The sequence below is a fragment of the Heloderma suspectum genome, chromosome 1 (genome assembly GCF_057233095.1).
Source record: "Heloderma suspectum isolate Gila_16-S chromosome 1, 16-S_ref, whole genome shotgun sequence".
Lineage (NCBI taxonomy): Eukaryota > Metazoa > Chordata > Lepidosauria > Squamata > Helodermatidae > Heloderma > Heloderma suspectum.
The window spans coordinates 44065433-44091736 of record NC_139458.1 but is presented as its reverse complement, the minus strand read 5'-3'; the positions used below and the strand labels follow the sequence as shown (position 1 = coordinate 44091736).

The 26304-nt window shown below is 40.7% G+C and overlaps 1 protein-coding gene across 9 annotated transcripts in view; it reads right to left on the bottom strand.

The window, feature by feature from the left end:
- The window catches only part of CEP128 (centrosomal protein 128), a 270101-nt gene that overhangs the window by 17677 nt on the left and 226120 nt on the right, over positions 1-26304 (bottom strand). For 6 of the 9 annotated variants that reach the window (XM_084841323.1, XM_084841334.1, XM_084841328.1 and 3 more), the window contains 3 exons: positions 10452-10529; positions 8690-8803; positions 2270-2372 (listed from right to left, as the gene is read on the bottom strand). In XM_084841323.1, the coding sequence (XP_084697449.1) occupies positions 2270-2372; positions 8690-8803; positions 10452-10529 (295 nt within the window). Of the gene's footprint in view, positions 1-2179; positions 2373-8689; positions 8804-10451; positions 10530-26304 lie in introns of those variants that run through there. The other 3 variants (XM_084841326.1, XM_084841327.1, XM_084841325.1) reach the window with 3 other exon arrangements.

Here is a 26304-nt window from a genome sequence, read left to right as displayed (position 1 = left end):
CTTCAAGATTTCTCAAAGATAATAGAGGTTCTGAGTGTCTATTCCCTAGCTCCTTCAACACCCTAGGATGCAATTCATCTGAACCTGGGGAGCTGAACTCATTTAAAGTGATTAAAGTGACCTGACCATCTCTCTGTTAATCTCAAGCTGCATTCCTACCCATTCAGCCTGTTTGTCACATATGTGAGATGAGATACAGAACCTCTTTTGGGAGAAGACTGAGCCAAAATAGTTGAGCAATTCTGCTTTTCTTTGTCACCTGTCAGAATTTAGCCATATTCACTGAGTAGCTGGTCTACCATTACTTTTATCCTTCTGAGGTGGGATGGTGGCCTCTGAAGCCACAATGTTTAAAGCTTTTGGGGGTTGCATTCATTTTATGGAATACTGTACCAAAAGAGATTTGTCAGGTCCCGACATTGTATTGTTTTAGGAAGTATGTAAAAACTGGCTCTTTAAGAAGGTGTTTGGTTGAAAATTTAATAGCCATTTAATGTTTTTTTTAGCCTTTATGGTTAATCTGCTGTTTTCATACACTTGTTGTTGTTTATTTATTTGGGTTTTTAATATTGTTTCAAATATTGTTAACTTTGTTTGCTGTTTGCCTTTTAGGGAAATAGGCAAGCTATAAGCTTTTAAACGAAAAATAAAAATAAAGACCTTTTCATCGATCAATTTAATTTCCTTCCCATAGAATCTGGGATGCATTAAATTTCTGCAAGGTGTTTTTTTTTTATGTTGATGGCCTCAAGAAGGGCAAGATAGACAGCCATATTGCCACTGTCTTAAATTCTTTTATGCATATGTACTAGCTTGTTGTTTATTCGGTCAGTCGTTTCCAACTCTTCATGACTTCATGGACCAGCCCATGCCAGAGCTTCCTGTCGGCTGTCGCCACCCCCAGCTCCCCCAAGGTCGAGTCCGTCACCTCCAGAATATCATCCATCCATCTTGCCCTTGGTCGGCCCCTCTTCCTTTTGCCTTCCACTTTCCCTAGCATCAGCATCTTCTCCAGGGTATCCTGTCTTCTCATTATGTGGCCCAAGTACTTCAGTTTTGCCTTTAAGATCATTCCCTCAAGTGAGCAGTCTGGCTTTATTTCCTGGAGTATGGATTGGTTTGATCTTCTTGCAGTCCAAGGCACTCTCAGAAATTTCGTCCAGCACCACAGTTCAAAAGCATCTATCTTCCTTCGCTCAGCCTTCCTTATGGTCCAGCTCTCACAGCCATAGGTTACTATGGGGAATACCATTGCTTTAACTATGCGGACCTTTGTTGTCAGTGTGATGTCTCTGCTCTTCACTATTTTATCAAGATTTGTCATTGCTGTCCGCCCAAGAAGTAAACGTCTTCTGATTTCCTGGCTGCAGTCAGCGTCTGCAGTAATCTTTGTGCCTAGAAAGACAAAGTCTGTCACTGCCTCCACGTTTTCTCCCTCTACTTGCCAGTTATCAATCAAGCTGGTTGCCATAATCTTGGTTATTTTGAGGGTTAACTGCAACCCAACTTTTACACTTTCTTCTTTCACCTTCGTCATAAGGTTCCTCAGCTCCTCCTTGCTTTCAGCCATCAAAGTGGTATCATCTGCATATCTGAGATTGTTAATGTTTCTTCCAGCGATTTTAACTCCGGCCTTGGCTTCATCAAGCTCAGCACGTCGCATGATGTGTTCTGTGTACAGGTTGAATAGATAGGGTGAGAGTATACAACCCTGCTGTACTCCTTTCCCAATCTTAAACCAGTCCATTGTTCCGTGGTCTGTTCTTACTGTTGCTACTTGGTCGTTATCCAGATTCCTCAGGAGGCAGACAAGATGACTTGGTATCCCCATACCACCAAGAACTTTCCACAATTTGTGATAATCCACACAGTCAAAGGCTTTAGAATAGACAATAAAACAGAAATATATGTTTTTCTGAAACTCCCTGGCTTTCTCCATTATCCAGCGGATATTGGCAATTTGGTCTCTAGTTCCTCTGCCTTTTCTAAACCCAGCTTGTCCATCTGGCAATTCTCGTTCCATGAATTGCTGGAATCTACCTTGCAAGATCTTGAGCATTACCTTACTGGCATGTGAAATAAGTGCCACTGTTCGATAGTTTGAACATTCTTTGGTGCTTCCCTTTTTTGGTAAGGGGATATAAGTTGATCTTTTCCAATCTGTTGGCCATTCTCGTGTTTTCCAAATTTGCTGGCATATGGCATGCATCACCATGCCATTCCACTAAAAGCTCTTAATGAGAATTCCCCATGGAAGATCAATACTTACATCCTGAATTGGAAAGCAAGGAGCTGGACATGAAGCTGGTGCTGTTTCTCCAGTTGGAAGATGCACTCTGTATAGCAGAAATATCACCACCAGTTTTCTTATCCTGTGAAAGGGAATGAAATTCCTTGTATGAAAGAAGCTGATTTTGATGTATTTCCTTTTATCTTTTAAGATTAAAAAAAGCCTAAAGCCAGGGTTATATAATGTGGCAGAATTCTTTTAAACTGATAAAATCTGGTTTTACTGTTCAGAATGTAAATCTAGTGGTTAGCATTAAATCTGATTTCCTTCCAGATTCTGTGTCCTTGTCAACACTTAGAATTCTGGGAGAGGTCATCTTCTGTACTTGCTGCTGTGAGTTCTGTATATTCTTGCTACAACATGTGGAATAAATGGGAGTCTCTCTCTCCCTGTTTCATTGACACACACAGTCCTCAAAGAGGCAAGGCAGCATCTGGAGAATGATGCTTATCCAGTTTTTGCAGCATGAAATAAGCACTTGCAAATAAATAGATCAGCTCAACACATTCATTTTAGACTAAAAAACCCAAAGCACTAAAAAGGTAAATAGTACTTGTTTGACACTCTGGGTTGTATTTCCATGAGTAGTACCGGATTTTTAAAAAAGAAATCGGCTTTGCCATGATCAGGTCTCCACGAGCAGATTCTCCGCACCAGTAAAAATCGCTTCACAGAACATACTTCCTAGCGGGGGTAGGGGTTGGAATGAACGTCATCTGACTGGCAGGGGCTGCTCAACCAATAAGAGAGGTTTCCCCTCCTCTCCCCCCATTTCTCCTTTCCCCCGAAAGTCCAGATGTACCTCCATTTCAGGAGCAAGCCTCATTGAGCACAATGGGAGTTACTTCCAAGTAGACACACATATGTGTGTGCTGGGAAATGTGTGTGTGGGTGGGGAGAGAACACAAAGACGGAAACCAGCCCCCATTTTAACCCACAGGACCTCATTGACCACAATGGGAGTTACTTCTGAGGAGACTCTAATGAGTTTGTTGTGGGAAACAGACGGAAACCAGCCCCCACTTTAGCACACAGGATCTCTATAAGGAAGCTGTGAAGTAGTTACTTCCTAAGGCAATGAATCAGGCCTTGAGATCACGCTTAATTGCACTTAAGGAATTGGGTTTTAAAATGTGCCATGTCAGTTGAGGGGGTTCTCTGTAATTTCTGTGGTCATTGAGAAGGCATGTCCCATTCAGCACAATGGGAGGAAACACCCCTTGACTGGGGACATGGTGAAAGGCACAGCCCTGGGCAGGGCTAGCATACCCAAGCTAAATGTGGGGGTTGGGACACACAAAAACTATACCGGGGAGAACCTGACTTGAGGAAAAGAATTGGACTTTAAGCAGTCTTAGGAAATCTGTTTTTTTCCTGATAAGCTCCGGGGTGGCTGCTGGATGGCCATGACATCATCTATTCCTAACGCCCTCAACACACAGCCAGCTCGGAATAAATCACTGGTGGAAACACCCCCTGTGTTAATGCAGCTTCTATGCTAACAATTCCATTTGATCTTCCACTTTCATAATAAAATAGATCCCAATGCAATGTCCTAAAACAAAATCAGTACAGTCATCTGGAAGGCAGAAGGCCGCAAGGTGATGAGTCTATGCACAGTGGGGGCTTCTGATACTTTTTTGTTTAAACAGAAGCCCCCCACAGCTACTTTTTCAGAAGGTACATTGTAATGCAATACTGGAAAAACCTCACAAGCCATGGTACTTGTGCACAACCCTGTGTGTGTGCCTAAATGAGATTGTGGCATATATGTGCATACATACTAGTGATGGGCAATTCCACCACCACCCCATCTCGATTCAGAATGGGCCCAATCTTTTTGAGCTTTGAGAGAAATTTCTAGAAAAGTTGGACTCTGGAAAACAGGGCAGGGATGGGGGGTGGGGGGAGAAACCACCAGCAGGAAAGCCAGAGAACAGTGGAGGGCTGGCAGGGGGCTTCCATGGACCCAGTCTTTCCAAGCTTTCTGATAACTCCCACAGAGTTATCAGAAACCCCACCCTGTTTTCCAGAGCTACCTTGCAAAGTGACCAAGGCGTGGGGGGGAGAAGGCAAAGCAGTGGCAGGGAAAGTTGGGGACAGCACTGGACCCAGTGACACAATGGATGCTTCTGATCACATTTAGGCACTGCCACATTTGGAAACTGCCGCACTTTGGGGAATTGCCACCAGGAATCCTGGTATTAATTCCTTCTGGCTGAATAGACAGAGCTAGAAGGAATTAAAAACTACAGATGCCAGTGTTCCTGGTGATGGTGGGGGACTCCCAAGCATCTTCTGTCACCCCAGCCTTCTTTGCTGCCAGCCTCCCTCCTCCCACTCACAAGGTGGAGGAGAGGAGAAGGGAAATAGGTGGCAGAAAAGACTGGGGATGGCTCATGTGGAGGTTGACTATTTATAAGCAAAATTCAGGTGAGGGGAGCTGGATCTCTTCATAACTGCCATGGGTTTTTTGAACTGGAGTTCTTATTTCCACCCCTCCATTCCAGCTCCGAAATTCACTGAAATCCCTAATTCATATCAGTCAACAGCCCAGCTGTCGTATTCTGAGCCAACAGAAACTTTGAAAACTGTACAAAGGCAGCCCATATGCAATGCAATGTAGTATTATCCATGCTCCAGTTATCCATGGTCTGGTAACATCCAGATTAGATTACTATGATGTGTTGTACATTGGACAGTCTGTTGAAAAGCTTCAATAGGTTGAAAATACAGCATTTGCGCTATTGACCTGGACCTGCTGGACTGAACACATTTTGCCAATATTATCCACGTAAATGGCTTGTGACCAGGGTACCTGGAGGACAGCCAGCTCCCATATGTGTCTGCCCATTTCCCTGACATCATCTTTGGAGTCCATGTTCCAGGTAGGGATGTACGGACTGTGTAAAATCCGCTCTGTCTGTGTTTTGCGGATTGTTGGATGCCTTTTGTTCCACTGCCCGCCAAGAGACGGATGTGAATATTTTTTTTCGTCATGCGGAAAATATGCACATTTACATAATTTACCTCGGTACGTAACATTTAGCATATTGTCCTCCATTCCATTCAATGTTTCCTCAGCAGAAACGTACATATTTTTCTACGGATTTATATGCGTACGTTTCAGGAAAGTAAAAAAAAAAAATCATCTGAAAGTCCACGGACTCTGCAGCCTGAGGGGGGTGCTCTGCAGCAGATTCCGCAGGTCGGATACTTAGAAATTGGAGCTCATTTTAATCCATCTCGAATTTCTCCAGCAGCTGTAGTTCCAGGGGCCCCCACTTTCTGTGATTAGACAGGTGGTAAAGCAGGTTTTGGGAGCGGGGCTTTCCTATAGTGGTGTGTCATCACTGAATTCACTCTCCAGGCACATTAGATTGGTACCAAATATATTGCCTCTTTGAAGACATAAGTGAAAACAGGCACAGCTTCCTTGAGCCTTAAGACTCAGTCCTTGGAGGCTTTTGCACACTAATCTGGGCTACAAAGGTTTTGACCTTTAAAACCCTATATGGTTCTGGCCCAGCCTATCTTAAGGAGCGCCTCCAGCAACACCAGACATGCCACTTAACAAGATCAGCCTTGGATAGCCTTCTCTCTATCAGCCCGGACAGCTAGACTGGTGGACCACTAGACTCTGTGGTGGCCCCCACTCTTTGGAACTCCCTCCCTAGGGAACTCCGCCATGCCCCCTCTTTAATGAGTTTCCACCGCACATTAAAAACGTGGTTGTTCAGGCAGGCATTTGGGTGGGTTACGGTATTTTTAGAAAAGTGATGTTTTTACTGTGGAATTTTATTGTCTTAAACTGTTTTATTATATATTCTGTACATCGCCCAGAGCGGCTGGGTGACCAGCCAGATGGGCAATTAATACATTTAATTAATAAATAAATAAAAATAAATCTGGGCCGGGACAAAGACTAGACGAAATTTCAAGGGTGCACTTCTTCAAACCACACCAAAGGGTGGTGGAGAAGTGAGTGCTTTTTTGACAGTAACAAAAGAGAAGACAAAATTAAGACTGTTCCAGTTGAGTTCTAGTCTTGAGGCAGATGAGGCAGCTTCTGTGGAGACCAGGAGAGGTTAGCAATAAAAAGGAATTTTCTAGGTTATTTCAAGCAAATCAGTGAAATGAAAACAGAACTTTTTCTTACTAGCTCTGGATCATTTTATTCTATTTGTAAACAAACATGACAGAAAAGACTATACGGGTTAAAGGGAAGCTCTTCTTGTGCTCCAAGTGGCCTAAACAAAAATGAAATATTGTGGTGCAATTGTACTGGATTCTTAATATTCAGTACAGATCAAGCCATCAGTGTAAGCCTAGATATAGAGGTGGTATAGAATAGGGCAACTTAAGAATAGTACCCACTTGAGGGCATCACCACCTGACAAATCACAACAGTGGAGTATTCAAGTCTTGAGTGTGAGGTGGTGAAGGCTCTGCATAAGCACAACCCCACAGCAGTCCTGCATTCTCCAGTCTTCAGTCATGATGATCAGTGGTGGCTCCAAGTTGATTGGTACTGATGGAGCGAGTATTTGAAGAGGGGATGCTTGAAAAATGTAAGCACCCCTGCTCAAATCATGAAAGTGACCCCACTTCAAGGTGGGCAATCCCCTTCGAATTTGGTCCGGCTCACACTGGGGCTTGCTGCCACCTCCACCATTTGCAGCTGGGGATTATAAGCGCCCATGATCTCTGCACAGCCCAGATTCTGGGCCACCCTGGAATGAGTGCCTTGCAGGCTGAGGTCATGAGTCCCGACAGTGCTGTCAGCACCCACAACCTCCACCTCAGCACCGCTCAGGAGATTTCTGGTGGGGTTTCCTGTGCTCCGATGGGCTGTCTTACAGCCTGAGGTCAGCAGTACTGAGAACACTTCCAGTGCCTCTGCTCTTGGGCTGCAAAGGATTGTGGGCCCTGACAGCACTGAGAGTCTCCTGGGATGCCTTGAAGCCTTCAGACACGGAGAGTGCTGTCAGCACGTATAATCTTGGACAAAAAGAATCAATTTGTCGAGACACCTAGCTTGCACTTGCATTTTGCAGTCCAGAGACTTCATATTGTGAGTTTCCTGGACTGTGTAGCACCACTAGGGATGCACAGATTTTGTTTAATCTGTTCCGTTTTTGTTTTGTGGATTGTCAGGCGTTGTTTCACTCCATCGTCCACTTATGGACAGAAGTGGATTCCCCCCCTCCCTTCGGAAAAGTATTCGAATAAGTTTGCCACAATTTACGTGACTTTCATTAGCATGTAACATTTTGTGTGTTTTTCTTCGTCAGCACACAATCAATGAGCAGACTGCACAAAAAAGAGTGCTATATGGCAGAGGCTGAACAGAAATCAGAGATGTATAAAATGCTGTGTGTGTGTATTTTAGATGACATATATGTTGTCGTATTTTCCAGAAACTTTCATATTATCATAAGACTAAATCTGGGTACAATTCTGGAAAGTAAATAAATGGTCCACAGAGTCCGTGTGACTCAGAGGATGCTGCCCGCTGTGGAGTCCGTGGGTCACATTCATAGAAATCTAAAGCAATACAATTCCGAAGTCCTCTGAATCTATTTCGGATTTTTCTGGAATTCCTAAGTGCTGGCAACCTTTTACTTGCCAGCACCCATGATCTGAGGCTGCAAATGGCAGCCACCTCTGCACAGCCCAAGACTTTCAGCAGGGGGATGGCAGACGGTGGGCAGAGGTGGGGAACTGGGCTATGTGATTTCAAACAGAACAATCCAAAACCCCATGTTTCAACTGTTTGACTTGGACAGTAAAGCATCCCAATTGATGTTTTAGGCTGAGCTCACCCATCTCTAATTATTAGAAGATACTGGGTGCCTTCCCTACCACCAAGGGCTTTTTTTAGTTTAGAACGTAACTGAGTTTATTATGTTATGAACAAAGCATGGATCAAAAGAGAAATTACTCTCTCTCAAAATTAAATGGATTATCAGGACATTGATGTCCTTCACATGAGTGACTTATGTGCTGCATGAAGATCTACCTCCTCCTTTTAGAATTAGACAAATTCACGGCTATCAATATCTATTTGCTATGAGACCTAAAAATGGAATCTCCATGTTCAGGAGGTAGGAAAACGCTGAGTAGCAGATCCTAGGGACAAACAAACAGCAGATGGTTATCTCCATTATGCCCCATCCAGACGCTTGTTAGGTCACTGTTGGAGCCAGAGTGCCGATTTTCGGAAGCCTTTGGTCTGACCTAGCAAGGCAATTTGATGTCCTTATATGCTTCCAATGAATAGAATTGGCACCTTGCTCTATGTGATTATGTGCTACCAAGAGTCCTAGCAATTAGAGCTCATTTCTCAAGCAGCTTCACAAACAAAAGAACACTTAAAGAGTGAGAAAGTAAACCTACCCTGAAGTCTTCAAGTCTGTGCTTTGAATCTTCCAGATGCTGTTGTAAGGAGCCCATGATTTCCTTGTATTTACTGTATCTCTCTTCAATAATTTCTGTCTGGCTGTGAGAATCCTGAAATCACAGAGAAACTTTTCAACATGGGTGAAATATTAACATTGGTCATGTAAAAGGACAAAAATGATCCACTGGGGATAAAGTAGAAGATTTAAGTTCTGTGGGTAGATACCATAGGTAGCTTCCAAGCAAGCGTGGCTTCCCCTAAGGCATGGGTGCATATTGGAAAACTTGTAGCTGCAGCAGGAATTGTGTGAAGTGATCCTCTGGATATGTCACTTCTATAAGCTGTACAGCACCAAGCACAACACCAGTACTATTGAAAAGGAAAATTGGTTCTTAACTTGAATGTTAATTCTTGATGATTCTGGGATGGGGCAGGCTTCAGTTCCAGGGTCAGAGTGATGCCCTGAGAAACCGGGGTGGGAGTTCCACTTCTGCAGGGGCTAGGTTGCCCATAGATACATTGTCTTGGCAAAAGAGAGAGTTTGTAGTGTTTCTATGGACCAGTAATCTGGTTTTTGCAAAAGTGGAAATCTTTCATCTATCAGACCTTTTGTACTCCCTCTCCACATTTGCCTTGGTGTTGCTCCCACTCCTCGAACTGAAGATTGCCCTATGCCAGAATAACTAGAGAATGTTAAAGAGAATGTCATTCTACTCTGACTGGTGTCACAGTGAGGACTTAATACAATTCTCTTTTTCCTTCTCATTCCTTCCTTGTTTTGTCAACTTTTGAAGAGGGTAATAAAACATGGAAGTCTTACAATTCTGCTTTTTAATTCAAGGAAATCACCTTGAATTTCTTTAGACAGTTTCAATCGTTCAACAAAGCAATTAAGCATCTGCTCAAAATGACATTAAAAAAATGAAAATCAATCCCTACTTAGTGAACTAATTTGTTTTAGTGGGATTTTGAATCACTTAAGTACTGTGATTGTTTAGTGCCTTTGACCCATGTCATATGTGCAACACCGTGCTAATTAACACAAGCAAACAATGGAATAGCACTGCTTAGATATTTTGCATGTTAAATATCTGGCATGAATTTTGTCCCTGACATAGAACGGCATATTTACCCAGCATAATGAACAAACTTGATATTCAAACAGCTTTCCTGTTGATTCTGCAGACTTTGCAGGCTTATCAATAAGTAACACCAGCTGTGAAACCACAAGCATCAAGTGTGTCATCATTAGGGAAGCAGTGCTTGTGAGCTGAATGGCATAGTGTCACAATAAAACAAACAAAATCTACCACTTTTTAAATATTAACACAACTAAGAGCTTGTGCCACAGTAATAAAAGATCAGCTTATCAAAATATTGTGAACAGATCAAAAATTCAGGCAAAGAGGAGATATAATCCTCAGCTATTTACTTTAATTTGATTGAACCTTAAAATTACCATACAGTTATCAGGAGGCTCTGCATCATGAGTTGGGGTACAAGCTAGGGTGATAGGACTCTTCTTGGGAGATCCCTTTGATTAGGATAAAGGGGCAGGAATAGAAAGGAAATTTGTTATAGACCAAGTCCATTCAGGGTCGCTAATGCATCTTTCTAATATATAATGGAAATCCAAATAAAATAAAGGGCTACGATATACTAGAGTTTAGATTTTATGCTCCCAACATAATATATTCCCTATTGTGCAAGAAGATGCTAAATACTTTCTAACGAAAGAGATGACAAAACATTTCTCACTCCAAAATTTCTGAAATCTTCTAAAAGGTTCAGTTTCTCAGGAACAGACTCCAGATGATCTAAGGCCACTCGAGTACTCTGAAGAACACAAGAAAAGGTTTTAAAACTGTGATACCTGGTCTCAGTTATTCTCCAAACTTAGAATTGTTCAAAAACACTGTATGTGTAAAGTGCCATATGGGTGCGTATGTGAATATATTAGCATTAAAATTCATTGGACAGTAGAAGGGTAAACAGTCCTGAAACATTAGGATATGGCTGAGCTAAAAGACGAGGGTCAGTTTTGGAAAAATCTTCCTCAGAGTTGAAAGGCCTGCCCCTCTGGCAATGTTTGGGAAGTTGCTGTGAAAGTGCTCAATTGTTAAAGTGATCCCTGATTGGCTAGGATTATCCATGGAAGCATTATTCTCACTGTAAATGGGCTTCACTTGCCCTTAGTAACATGAGCAAACAGTCAAATCTGATTGCTCACCTTTTCAAGTCAAATATTTGCATTAAATTGATGCTATCTACTACCCTTTTGACCCCCAGGCTATTGCTGCTTCTTTTTAGGACCATTTTCCTCCTCCTTCCTCCCCCTCACTGTCTTAGTTCTCTTTCACCTACCCTGCTGTTTACTACAACTGGTAGTGACACCCCCGCTCCCCAGATTTTGTTTGCAAATGTCCTTGTTTTCAGATGTAGAGCCGTGACATTGCTGATATGGGTCACTACAACCATAGGATTATATGGCAGTGTGGACAATGAGGTGGAAGACAGTGAAGGAAACGGCACAGACAAGAACAGAATCAACACAACATAAATGTGTTAACGACTAGTGTCAAAAAATAGCTGAAAGAGGAAGGGCTGTTGGACACTCATGCAAAGAAATACAAAATGAGTTAAGTAATTCCAGCTCAGTCCTACATGCAATCAGTGTAATCCTACACATGTTTACTCTGAAGTAAGTCCCATTGAGTTTAATGGGGCTTATTCCCAGGTAAGTGGGTATAGGACTGCAGCCAGTGAACTATCTTGTTAAATGACTCCCTCAGACCTAATGCAGGTTTTGAACTATCATCACAATCCTGCATTTTTTACAACCATATACATGGCAGTAATACATAAAATTAAAATAATATAAAATACAATAAACCCGTGCATCATTTCTAGTGTACACTTTTATGAAGCTGCTTTATAGCAGGGTGGGGAAAAAATCAACTTTTTTAAAAAATAAAAAATTGGATTTTTAAAATATAAATTGGATTGTTTTGATTTTAATAGATTTTAATTTTTTTAAAAAAAATCACAAATAAAAAATTAAATTTATCTCTTACTTAAAAGTAACACCATTACAGTTAAATCTCTTATCATTTTTGCACTTGCAAAAATGAAACCATGTAAATAATGCTCTATTGAGCTGTAAATTAAAATGGCTCAGTGGCCAGATTTGCACCATTGTTCAGGAAATACATGGAAACATTTAAATGCGAAACTTGATTTAAATCAGTGATAAGATTTTTTTCTTGCTGATTTCAATCGTGATTTCAATCACTGATTTAAACTGGTTTGATTTAAATCAACCCACCCTGTTTTACAGGATTCTGCATTCTCTCTCACTCCGTTCTGCAACTGATCAGGCTTGTGGTTGGAAACTAAGAAACACTTTTCTGATATACTAATGCCAGTGATTGGGTTACAGAATGATGTTTTATAGTTCATCATTCTGCATTACCAGTTTTCATAATACTATAAAATAGTTTTATATCTATTAGGCCAGAAGTTCTTTTAACCAGAACATAACATTAAAAATTCATGCCATTCAGCTTCTCACCAAGATGATATTACTTCAGCACAATTTGTTAAACCTAGGGAAGTGTTTCATATTTAGTAGCTATGAAGTACTGTTTTTACTCCTAGCACTAAGGATTAGAGAACAATGCTCTAGTGAGCATATCATAAAAAAAATGAATCCAGAATATCAAGATTTAATATTTCTCATTAACTGTAGCTTTTTCTTACTGGAAATATTCAGAATAACTTTTTTCTGGCACTCCTAAATACAGTGAGAACATCTGACTATATTGTTACATGTTTTTGATCTTGGAAGGTCATTGTATCTTTTGAAATACTGCACTTTTCATTATAACCATGGCATTGCCATTCTGGAAGGTTCCTATTTTTCACACTATAATTTTTGCATTTAACTCTCATTTTGAAGGAACTATTTGGATATAATGTAATGTACTCTCCATTTATCATTTATTGGTTTCCTTCCTGTATTTTGGTGTCGATGGGTGTCAATGATCTTGTACAACCTTTTCACAAGCAGAATAAAACTGCTGTCTTTGTCTTAAAAAAAACATCCAAAGACTTTGCCTTTGTTTTAAATGCTTTCCCCTCATCTGCTTTCGAACAACAAGGCCAATTCTGTTATATAATTCTGCTGCCTCTTTGTTGCGTTTCACTTCTTCTTTCCTATCATAGAATTTTCTCTTGGTGCAAGTGTATGGGAGCAAAAGCCTTCTAATCTATGCCACTTGGACCAGCTGGTGTAGAACAAACTTGCTCTTCCTTTATTTATTATTTATTTCTGCTTTTCTTCAACTCCCTTCGTTTTTCAGCTGAGAAATCAATGTATGTTCTTTTCTTGGTGACTCTCTGCCACATTGTTCTTCCTTCCTATTACTTTGATGTTCACACTGAAACACCCAAGCAGAGTTTGCTTTGGCTCTGCTCACAATCAAGATTTTTTTTCAGAATGTACTGACAAACTGGCCATCACAAAATAGTGGAACAGTGTGGAAAACATGGAGTGAGCTTTCATGTAGGATTTCTCTGGGCCTACTTAAGACCTTTGTGCCCCGAGGGAAGTCAGAAGTCAGCAATCCCAGGCCAGGAAGCTTGTGCCAACATCTCCTGGACCAGCACTTGGCATGAGAGAACTCTGCTCTATTTTTGGTAACATTTATTTTAGTATCTTAAAACTGTACTGTATGGTACCTTGGCAGAAACATGGTACATAAATGCATTACATAATAAATTTGCTCTGTTTGCTTACTTGCACTGGTTTGGATGCCATACTTTTTAATACATTTGGTTTACACATTATAATCAGTATTTATATTATGGTTTGCCTCCTGGTTATCTACCTTTCAACCAGTCAGTCTTCAAGGAAGGGTGCCATCACAGGTATCCACCCACCGCACATCTGAAGATGAGGGCAACTGAAGCAGGGCCTCAGCAAAAGATATTAACAACCAGGCAGGTTCATACGGGAGCAAACCATCCTTCAGTTACTCTGGTTCCTGATCTTTTAAGGGCTTTGTAAGCCAGAATGAATACTTTAAATTGTGCCCAGAAATAAACTGGCAGTGAGGAGTTAAGATTTTAAACTTTTGCTGTTATATAGTGTGATCTGTTGGTCTCAAGCAGTAATATAATTGCTTTTTTCCAAACTAGCTAGAGTTTCCAAACAGTCTTCAAAGGTTCATGTACTGCATACTGCAGTAATTTAACCAGGGATCATAGAGCTAGAGGGGACTTGGTAGCCTATGTAGTCCAAACACTACTTGATGCAGTAAATCCTGAGGTAGAGCATTCCCAACAGACAGGGTGGCCATTTATGAATTGCCAAAAAAGAGGAAATGCATCGCCAAAAAAAAGAGGAGAGTGATTTGCATATCCTAATTTATATGTATAGTTTCAAAGTTAGAAATTATTATAATTTAAGTAGGAATACAGTACCTCTCACCATAGTGTGGAAGATTGTGACCAGGTGACTTGTATGCCTGCATGTTCCGTCTCCTGTTCAGGTGATAACTGTTGAAAAATACTGAACAGTACTGGGCCCAGGACAGAGCCCTGTGGCACCCCACTTGAAACCTCTCTTCAGTTTGATGAGCACTCCTTGTGTATGGCTTTCCAATCACCTGTGATTCCACCTATCATCTAGCCCAGTTTCCCAAATCTTTCTTTCTTTTTTCCTTTTTCAAGACTGGGAATCTGACTGTCTCCAGTTCTGTGGCACCTCACCTGTTCTCAAGGATATCTCAAAGATGATAGACAGAGGTTCTGCGAGTATATCAGTAAGTTCCTTTAGTACGCTAGGATGCAGTTCATCTGACCTGGAAGACTTGAACTCATTTAAAATAGAGACAGACCATATTTTCTGATCTACTCTTTATCAACCTTGAACTGCAGTCCTGAACACTCACCTATTATGCTACTTATGTGAGATTGCACACAGGTCCCCTTTGGGGAGAAGGTGGAGACAAAACAGGAGTTGAGCAGTTTTACCTTCACGCTTTTTGATGCACTTATTGCCAACCTCAGACACCATCCTACAAGTCTGGGCTGGCTACTCGTCTGTACTCATCCATAGTAACCTGTCCTTTCTTTCATTCATTTCTTACACATGTCCATTTTTATTTTCAGCCATGGATTAATTTGCCAAGATCACCCCCTTTTTTAAGAACACGGCACACCAATGAAACTGGTGAAAGGTACTTCAAGCCACAGATGGCACATGGGCATCTTTCTGCAAAGCTAAATCTAAAAGCAAATCCAAGCTGTATACCCGATCCCTTTAGGGGGAGTGCAACCCCCATATAGAAGAGACTAAATGCCAACTGGGTGATCCATTACATTTCCTTCCAACAGTATCTCCAGCTGGTTTAGACTGAGTTTCAGTCTATTGTCAGTCATCCAAACAACTTGTTCAGGATATCTATATCTTTGCCTGGATTAGATGGAAAGTAGTAAAACTGGGTATCTTCAGCATATTGAGATTACCTCCCTCCAAATCTCTGGAAAACCTTCCACGGTGGTTTCATGTAGATGATAAATAGCATGAAGTGTAAGAGAAATGTGCAGCAACCCATAGCACAAGTGGCATGTACCCAAGTGGTAGCATCCCAGCAGCACTTTCTGGAATTGAACCCATCAGATAGGAAATGAGCTATTTGAAAATACTGCCTCCAATTCCCATTCCAGACAGATGATGCAGAGAGATATCATAGCTGATACTATCAAATGCTGCTGAGAAGTTCAGGAAAATATTTGTCTTTTATTCCCCCCGCCCCTTTTATTTATTACATTTCTATACCACCCAATAGCCAAAGATCTCTGAGCAGCTCACAAAACAAAATCAAGAGGTTCACACTTCCATTGCCTTTTTCTCAACAAAGGTAATTAACCAGGATGACCATGGCTGTTTCAACTCTAAAAATGAAACAGAAGCCAGATTGAAATTGGTCTAGAACATCCATTTCAGCCAGGAATGCTGGAGATAGGCAGCCTCCACCGCTTGAGTGCTTCTTCATGAAGGGGAACATTGCAGCTGGGTGTTAATTTGACAAACCACTTGACTCCAAGCAGGGGTTCTTCAGGATTGGTCTTACAGCTTCTCCCTTCAAAACAGCTGGGGCCATGCCTTCTTTCAGCATTGCATTCACAACCTCGTGGTCCCAAGCAGTCACTCTCCCTTAATCAAATGTAATTAAGTCAAGATGGGGCATGGGGGAGGGTCAAGCCTGCAGGTAGGAGGCTGCATCCCTTCAAGCATGCTGTTGACATCCTCAAGCCACAGTAACTGAAACTCACCCAAGCAAAAGTGACTAGACAGGAAAGCTATGCGACTGTGCTGCCAGCAAAATGGAGTCCACTTTGGAGTGAGTTCAAGGGATTTTATATACAAAATGTATTGTAAGTCACAGCTGTCAAAGGATGTCAGTTGCTTGGTGACTGCTCCCCTTCTCCCCAGCCACATCTCCCTTTTCTTTTTCCAGGGTTCTTGTGGGCTGTGTGCATGTATAACAGTACAGAATGGAAGTTTAAAGAGGCTGAGCTAAGGAAAAGAGCTGGATGGGCAAAGAAAGGCAGACAGTGGCAAGGAAACATGAACAGTTGGGAATCATTTTTTATTTCAGCCACTTTTGATTCTATAAATAAATAAATAAATAAATGACTGTTTTAACCCCGTGTTCCACTTAAACATGAAATCTGTCATCGTATCCGCTGTTATCTACCCTGAACTTTTTGGCTGGAAGGTATTATAAAGCACACCATTAAACATTTTGGAATTGTGTTAAATAATAATTTGTATATGCATTAATGAATGAATATGGAATGGTGTAATAATTTTATGAAAGAACCAAAGCTCAGCAGAAGAGCTAGGCAAGGGAACCTAGATATACAACTACTCAAAAGTGGAGTTGGGTGAGATCACTAACATCTCTGCAATGAAAGGAGGCAATCCCCTGTACAGAACTCATGGGGAGGGAAAGTTGAACAACCAATTTGCTGAAATTGGTTCAAATATTTGCACCCCAAAAGAATACCCATATGAAGCAGGAACTCCTTCTCCATGCCACTTCCAAATCCACACTACCAAATTAAGTCACAGGATAGAACATGCACAGAAGATAATGCACAGCACCATGTTCCAGCAAGAAGAAAGGTTGATCTGATCCATTAACCTAAAAATGGATCAGATCACCAAAATAGTATCAGTGAAAATGTCTGCTAAATTCTTCTAGATAATTCTGACACTTATTACTTTCAGAATAGCTTCACCTGTTATCAGTAGCATGATCTACCAAACCCAAGCAAAGACACTACAAATACGACAACTACAGAAATCTTTGTTCCATGGTAGGCAGCACAAATAATAGATTTTCTAGCAATGCAAAAAGTCAGCATAAACACATTCAGGCTTACCAATACACAACCAGTGAGTGCCACTCGAATTAATAAACAGCACACATAATCTGATTCTTATTTACACTTTAACTGTGAAGCATCAGTTCTATCACGTTTATCAAAAGGGCTAACCACACCTTCTAATATACAATTAATTGTGTACCTTAAAATTGTCAACCAAGAGCTCTCATAAAAGCCATCTTTACCTTGCTTTCTCAAGCTAAAAAAATACTGAGGTGTCTATCAATGTCTCTCCCTCATTAAATTGCCCACCACTGTGCCTCTCCCACAAAGAAGATGCACTCATTCATATTGCATGCTTCATTTATAGTGGCCTTATGTTCATCAAAGCCTTGATTTTCCACTCCATTAATTTATGATGAGTTGCATGGTTTGCTACTTCTTCCCAGAGTCGTTTGTGGCCCTGGTCTTCATAAGGGCTTGAAAGGTTGAGAGATATCTGAAACAGACAGTAGATTCTCAGCAGGCCCCCCTCTGCAGCTTTCAGCAATGGAAAAGTTAACTGTGTGAAACAGAATAACTGACCCAAATGCTCAGCAATCATTTTAGAGGGACAATATGTTTCAGGGACATTCTGCCACATGAAAAGAACTCCAGAGCTCCTGACTTTGAACAGAACCACTCGCCCTTAATTTAAATGTTTCTTCTTCCTTCATCACAGACATATTAAAAGTTTACATTACCAAACTTGGCAAGTAACAGAAATCATCAAAAAGTTAGATTTCAACTGAGATGCTCCTGTCATCTCAGTTGAAGATGAAGTTGAAGGGGTACAACACTGCCTTCGAGGTGGCAATTCATGTTTGTGTTACAAGTAAACAAGTAAAATTCAGACCTGCTACTTGAACTGCCTGCGTGGTTCAAAATTTCCAAGTTTTCAAAAACTTTTCAGGGGCTATATAATTTGGAACCTATTCCATGTGTAGGAAATTCTAAACATGCTTAAAATGAGAATGGAGATCTATAGCTATGAAATCTCAGCAACTGAGGTCTTGCGTGCAGGCTTGCAATAACTATGTTAGTGCCCGGCTCAATACCAACATTACTACCTCAATAGAGAACAGCAACTTTTAGGAAGTCGCTGAAAAACATTATGGTAATTTCTGAACAAGGTTGCAGCAGTAGATTTTCTGTCTCATTATGATGGGAAAGAATACAACCCTATAAAGCTACAAAAGAGTTTTGTTTGCTGTGGAAGATGAAAAGAAGAAAATAAAAATGCAAGTTAAAGGGAGGAAAAAGTTGTGTTTTTAGCTGACCCACGGAAGTGGTGCAACAATAATTTAGTGACACGTACAGCAACCTCTTTAATATGGATCAAGTGCCATATTTGTATCATTAATGATGGCACTCTTCTCTATTAAAAGAGATCGGTTTAGCCATGCAGAACAAAATGCTAAAAAGGATGGTGGGAACACCTGACACAGGGGGCAATTAAGTACTGCTAATTATTTCCTAGAAACTGCAAAAGATGTGCCATAATGCATACAACTAATCCTGAAGAGAACAATCATGTCTGTCTGCTCATTATTTAACAGGGAACAAAGGGCACTGATACAGCACACTGATGAAGCTGATAAGTGGCAACAAACTCCAGTTGTACCAATAGAAGTATCATTGGTGGTAATTTACTTAAAAGCACACTGTTCCATCATGTAGTGAATGCTATTAATCTTTTCCTGTTTTCTTAACATAAAAGATTATTTACTTTCTAAGAGGTGTTCTATGTTCTCAGAGAGAATGATAAAACAAATTACTAATTTTCCATGACTTCATATAAACACTTTGATGTTTAAAGAGCATGCGAACAGTTAATCCTCCTTATATTGATGTATTTGCAGTGATAGGCAGCTCTGGGCTGTCCCTAAGGACAGATCTAAATCAAAGTCAGACGCTCCACTTTATTTTTAGTCTTGAAACCACAGTGATAAACACAAAAATAAAACAAGTTAGGTTTGTCTATGTTATTCATAAGATTTAGTTTTATATTTAATACATAGGAAATGCACACATAACAGAAACAAAAATGCTCCAGTGTCACGAAAAAGAACCTCCCATCCTAACACAAGTGACCCTCTGCAGATTGAGAGTATTTTTAAAAATCAGAGAAGGCTTAGGGGGAGGTTACAAAATCCCCAGAGTATAATCCACATGAAGAGGAAATCTACCCATAATTTAAAGTGACAGTAAATGCATTTGAACAGGCAGTTACTGATAACTTGCCTAAGAGATGTAATGTTAAAGATGACCCAGGAAGGTTATTTTTCAAACTAACTCTTAGGTTATATATCAAATATACAAACTGCATGACACCAAGTGTCTATACTCAGGCCCAGCTCAAAAGGCTCCTACCAGAATCTAAATAATATACTGAGCCAAAGGGAGAGAACAGATAGTGGTCTTCCTCACAAAGTTGTTATCCCACCCAAATGCTAGAAGTATGGCAGAGATCAAAGAGCATTTGCAATTTTATTTATTCCATTTCTATCCCAGCTTTCTTCCAAAGTGACATACTTGAGTTCCCATGTGTTCTCCCATCCAGGCACTTGACTGCACCCAGTTCTACTTAGCTGCAGCAAGATTGCTGTAGTGTGTCTTCACACCATGTCTTGGGAAAACTCAGAAAGCTGTCCTGTGTTCTACAGTGTCATCACACTACTATCCCACATTCTGACAAAATATACAAAACAGCCTTGTCATATCAGTCCAGGGATTTATCTAATCCCTGAAATGAATGTGCAGTATTTTCTGTGCATGTTTTATCCTGTGACTTAAATTGGCAGCATTTTCCCCTCTTTTTTCAGCATCACTAGATGCTGGAGGTCTGGTGGGTTGCCATACAGGGCTTCGGGGGCTGCCCGTGTCCAAGAGCCACATTTTTTGCACCCCTGCTATAGTGCCTTGGTGTGGGGCACTATGGGCTCTTAAACCATAGTGGCCAAATCGTGCACGTTATGAGAGTAGGCAATCACTGCAAGGCTGATTCTAAACTGAGACAACAATTTCTCAAGAAACAGGTGAGGTTCAGCATTGGGCATGCTTATTAGAAACAAAGTGATCTTCCCCATGCTCACTTTACTGCATTTGGGAAACCTAGTCAATGTACCAAAGAGTAAGAATCTGGAGCGATGCTCACACACCAAACCACTAATCTCCAGTGTGTCTGGCAAGTGTACCACAGGCATAAAGACCCTGCTTATGTGGAGACCTTTAGTTGAGGTGCTGGAGGAGATTTACATTACATTATTTACTTTATTTATTTATTTATTTATTTATTTATTGCATTTATACCCCGCCTTTCTCCCTCTTGCAAGGAACTCAAGGCGGCTTACATTATCCTCCTCCTCACCATTGTATCCTCACAACAACAACCCTGTGAGGTAGGTTGGGCTGAGAGTCTGTGACTGGCCCAAAGTCACCCAGTGAGCTTCCATGGCCAAGTGGGGACTAGAACCCGGATCTCCCGGCTCCCAGTCCGTCACTCTCACCACTACACTACACTGGCTCATTACATTTTCTTTTCAATTAAAAGGGAAAGAGATTAGGACCTGGCCAATTCTTATGAAACATGGTTACAAATTGTTGGGATCTCTTCACTATGGCCTGAATGCTCTGTTAGAGTAAGCAATACTGTTACTCTGAGATACTGGAGCAGAGCATAAAGCGCAGGTAAATTCTGCTCCAGAAATAATCTCCCAGTCTCACCATATAATACATGTTCTACTACATGAGATAAATGTTTTTGAGTAAGCAATTAATTAACTATTAATTAAATCCTGTTTAATAAAAGCTGCAATCCTATACACCAGACTTCGCCAGCTTGGTGCCTGCCAGATGTTTTGGAGTTAAACTCCCATCAGCCCCAGGCAATTCAACGGGACTTACTTCTGAGAAGGTATGCATAGGACTGCACTGTAAGTAAAATATTTTATTTGGGATTTTGTTTTATTAACTGATTCATCAGAATACTGGAAACAGAGATTTGAATTAGAAGATGAACAACATGAGACAGCTATCAAGTAGGCATTATTACAGTGTATGGCAATTAAGTGCACAAATTATTTTTTGCTGACAGATAAAAAGCATAAATGAATTGCTGAATTGTTGAGTTGAACTTACCAATAGTAAAAGGAAGTTTGGTGGATGGGCACAAGAGACAGGGACTTTTTTTATTTTGGCATGGAGACTTTGCAACACCCTTTCTTGTCCCATCTTTGTGTTGGTGGTCAGTGAAGGTACACTTTTCAATTGGCATTTTTGGACACTGTCTCTCAAGATGATACTCGATTGCTGATTGTTTTTAATATGTCCTGTTCCTATTTTATGATGACTGACAGATTTTAAAATTTGTTTTACGGGGGAAAGAATAACTTCATGTTTACAATAATTTTTGAGCTTGTTGCATGTTTTTTCCTTTTAAGTGCCTCAAATAAAACAAACAAATAAAATGGGGATTACCGTTTTAATGAAATACTTTGGTTAGAATAATAATGGTATATATAGATAATTAAATTATAATTGCTAATTAAGATATGAATTGATGAACTTGCATTTTGTTCAATAAGTAATCAACCCTGCTTATGGAATATGTTTATAAAATAAACATAGGCACATATTTACTTTAGGCTCCGGAACTGAAGAAAATTATGAGTGTATGGAAAGATATAGATAATTATTTAAAGAAAGAACTAACAAAAGGCTATAGAAAAATGTTGGAAGAAAGGTTGTGCAAGCAAAATAATAAGTTAGAACTTAAACATTTAAGTTGTTAGAAGATAAAACTAATTCAGTAATAAAATATATAGCAACCAATGGATTGTATCCAGCTGTGTCATTCTACTGATGGAAGCAGTTTCATCAGTAGAACTGGAAGTGTGTGTGTGTGTGTGGGGGGGGGCTGGGAACCCCCACAGACCAGATTTTCAGGTGGCATAGAGGGCTGCAAGGGGGAAGCGAGAGGGAGAAAGTCCAGTCACAGTAGTGGACTTCCGGTAGCATGACATCAGATTGGATTTAACCCAATGAGCAAAGACTGAAAAATAAGCAAGAAAACAATCAAGAGCAGGGAACGGGTTAGAAGAGCTAAAGAAAAGGAAGCAGATCAACAAAATTTAAATACTAAGGATTTCCAAGAATGCTGTAAATTAAAGGAACAGGAAATTGATAAATTAAAAATTACTGAGGTAATTTACTATGAGTTAAGAAAATATAATATTAAAAGTAGTGGCCTTCCAAAAAGTCAAGAGGAAGTTAGTATTATTCTATATTTAGAGGATCTTTTTAGTTATAAGTCAACGGGGAACAGAAATGATATATAAATTCTATGTTTGCTCAAAAGAGAAATATATGATGAGACATATTTCTTAAATTGTTTCAGTATTTAAGTAAAGAGAGCTACCCTTAGGATGCTATGGCCTATAAACCCTTGAATGATTGAAGATAAACCAACAAACATACACCCTGATATATTAAGGGAATTTAAGTTTCTGACCAAAAGGCTACAGAAATAAAGCTCAAAATAAACTGGGAGTGCCATTTAAAGTTGAAATATATTTCTTGAATCACATTGGGTTCTGTTGCCTAGTGGAGAACTGTATCATATTCCAAAAGATGCTAATCCTAAAGTGACATCTAGAGCAGTTTATTACTATCATTATACATAAAATAAAGGTGATCACTTGCAATGTTGATGGCATTAATTATCCAGTTAAGAGAAGAAAGTTGCACAATGACTGAAAAGAAACAGTGGAGTTATATTATTGGGAAAAATACATTATTTAGACTGTTTATACAACTGCCAAATTTGTACATTTTTAGCTCTTTAGGAAACTGAAGGTATGATTACTCTGATTAACACTAGCCTAATATTTGCACTAAAGGATAAGATAGCAGTAGGTTAGGCTAAGAGATAGTGAGACCCAAAGGTTGCCTTCATGGCTCAGCAGAGATTATCTGTCCACTACACTAGACATTTTAGTATTTACAGAATGGTTGTGTACGAGAACTTTATCAAAATGGTTTCTAACCAATGTGACTTAAAAAAAAAGAAGAAGTCACGTTATACTGGGAGGTCTATGTTAGGAGCGCCCTAGCTGCCTTTTGCAGTCCCTTCCAATAGCCACCTCAGGACACAGATGATGAGGATTCTTTCCAAGGCTTTATTCCTTTATGACTCTCACAGATATTAATCACTAGCGACTAAGCAAGGAACAGCACTGGGGATAGATAGCAGAGTAGCCTAACCTCCAGGTAAGGCAGTTGGTCCCTGTTTGAAGGAGAACCGCAGCAAGACTCTGAACTTATTCAGAGTTCATAGCCCATTATCCATGGGCTATGGATAGATCCTCTGTCAGGGTGGACACTGAGCCCATAGAATCCCAGAGTAGTTCTGATGCTGAGGAAGAGCAGTCGCTCCTTCGGGAGAGGAGCGCGCTCCTTTTTTCCCAGGACCAACAGCTGACGGAGATTCCTCCCACCCACATTCCTAGTTTAGAAAGTAGTCCAGGGAGTGACTCAGCACAGATAGCAGACTGGGGGGGATGCGCGGCGCAGACGCAGAGAGCGGCACCAAATGGTTCGCACTCAAAGAACGGTTGCGCCCAGAGGATCCAAGGGAAAAGGGGAGGGATTCTCCCTAGTCCTTATATTCAGGGGTCTGCCAATAATTGCCTTTCAAATGGGGACCAACTGTTCCAACTTAGGGCATAGGGATGCTGCTGCTCAGATCTAGTTGCTACCTGTAGAGTTATTAAGTTGTAAAAGAAGAATAAAGCTTTGAAAAGAATCCCTTTGTCTGTGTCTGGACTTGGCTACTGGATTAGACTGAGAGAGCCCTCCAAGGAGCCCTTGACATCCTCCCTCTTTCCCTTGGGTCCTCGGGACACGACCGTTGTTTTAGTGCCAAATGAGTGGAGTGCCTCCTTTCGGCGCCCTCCACCTGTCGTCGCTCCCTGCATCTGCGCCGAGCGTCCAGCAAGCCCCCCTCCAGTGGTCTCTCACTGCCAGGGTCACTATCTATCCCAGGAATGCTGGCAGGAGGAATTTCTGCCAGCTGCTGTGCTTGTGAGAGATGAGCGAGCTCCTCTCCCATGGATTGCTGTTCTTCCTCAGAATCAGAACTGCTCTGGGGCTCTATGGGCTCAGTTTCCACCCTGACAGTCTAATAGTTGATGATACATACTCTCATTCCAACACAGGACAGCAGTGGATAGAACAAAAACACTTTAGAGACCTCAAAACCATTATTTTTATAGTAGTTGTTAAAAAAAAGATTTATGAAAGAAAGCTCAGAATAGGTAAGAGAAGAGAAGTTGCCACACTTGAAGCAGGGCATGAAAGAGAAATTATGGGATTCAAGCAGGGCCTTGTTGCATCAAATTAACTGGGTCATATTTAGAGTAATCTACTGATTTCAATCGAAGTTAAGCTAGTCATGAGTAACTTAAGCTGAACTGATTAAGGGTGCAATCCTATTCACTGCACCCTCAGTGATGGGAAGCCCCTGAGCTTGGAGGCGTTCGATCATGCAATGCAGGGCGAGAGGAGTGGTGAAGGTGATCTTTGCCTCCCTGTCCTCCAGCTCTGCAGATTTGACTATAGGGGCTTTTAAGCCCATCTAGCAAGGGTGCTTCAGAGTGGGAGGGAAGGAGGCTGGAGGAGGCTCAGGATAACTCATATCCTGGCCTCTCTGGTCTCTTCCCTCCCTGTCTGCCAAAACGCCCCCTTTTCCCACTCTCCAAGGTCAAGTTTCTGACCTTGGAGAGGCAGCCAGCATGGTTCTCTCCACACTGACTGTGAGGAGACGAGGAAAGGGGCTGAATCTCCAACTTCAACTTCTGAGGTCAGAGTGCAGTCTCTGACCTCAGAAGGAATTTACAAGCAATCCTATGGTCCTTGGGAGAGTATCTCTCTTAATGGGTCTATTCTCTCTTAATGGGTCTATTCTAAGTATGACTAAGTTCAGATCTAAAACATTATGTATGCTGATTATGTTATGTTAATATTGTAGAATGAAGAAACTGACTGAAATAATCTGCAGATGTAATAGATAATTTGTATCACAAGGCTTAGGAGGAATATGGAATGTGTTTATTAATTATTGGAGTACATATTGTAAACAGTTGTTGCTGGAAAGACATGTTTTGTGATTTAATATCTTATACATATATTTATTATATATATTATAAATATTGCTGCTGAAAAGACATATTTTAGTAATTTCCTATTTGTCATATGATATATGTTTGCATTTTTCTTCTCTTTTTCTCTTGAAAATATAAATTATTATAGCAACAAAAGGAAAAAGTGTGCCTTGTTACTGAATACACTTTGATCATCTTCTAGGGAAACTTAAAATGGCCACTATCTTTAGCAACATTTTTTTGGCCAATTTACTGTTTGGTCAAAGTGACTCCTGCTGTTATCCAATTTGTTCCTGTGATATTGAATAATTAACTAATTTTACATTGATTATTGATAACATACATGCTTATGCAGTCACTGTCCTAAAGCGGGGAGAAAATGAGGGGAAATGAAGGAGAAACAAAGGGGAGGACATTTTGTGCAATAATAGGCTCTGATCCAATGGAGAAACTGCAGAGCATCTTGAGCTTGCAGAGTCATCTCCCTGCTCCTTACCAGGGAATGGCTGAATGATCCATCCCCCTGCTCCCAAACTGCTGGTTGGTGGAATTTATCTTTTTGAAAAGGGATCCATATGCACAGACCTAACTGTTGCATTGTACAGCAGTACTGTGTGCACAAGGCAAATTTGTGCATAAGTTTCCCCATACAGCTGAATCAGAGTGACAAAATACAAATGCAAGATACTTCTTACACTCAATCCTAGCAATTGTAATAGGTGTGCCAGAGCAAGATCCAGAAGGGGAGCTTTATCCATTGATATTAGGGAGAAGGCAGTCTGGGAAAAGACAAGGAACTGAAGTTGCTTCAGAAACCAGACTTTAACAAAGAAATGGAGAGCCCACTGCAAGGTAAGAAAAGGATGAAAACAAAAGGGTGAGGAAATGAAGAGACATAAGGGAAGTCAGGCAAGGGGAACAAGGCCAGACAGTGTCTACACAAGGGAAAAGTATGTTTTCATTGGATCCAAGAACTAAGATAAGTGTGCATGTGTAGGGGAGGGGAGCTG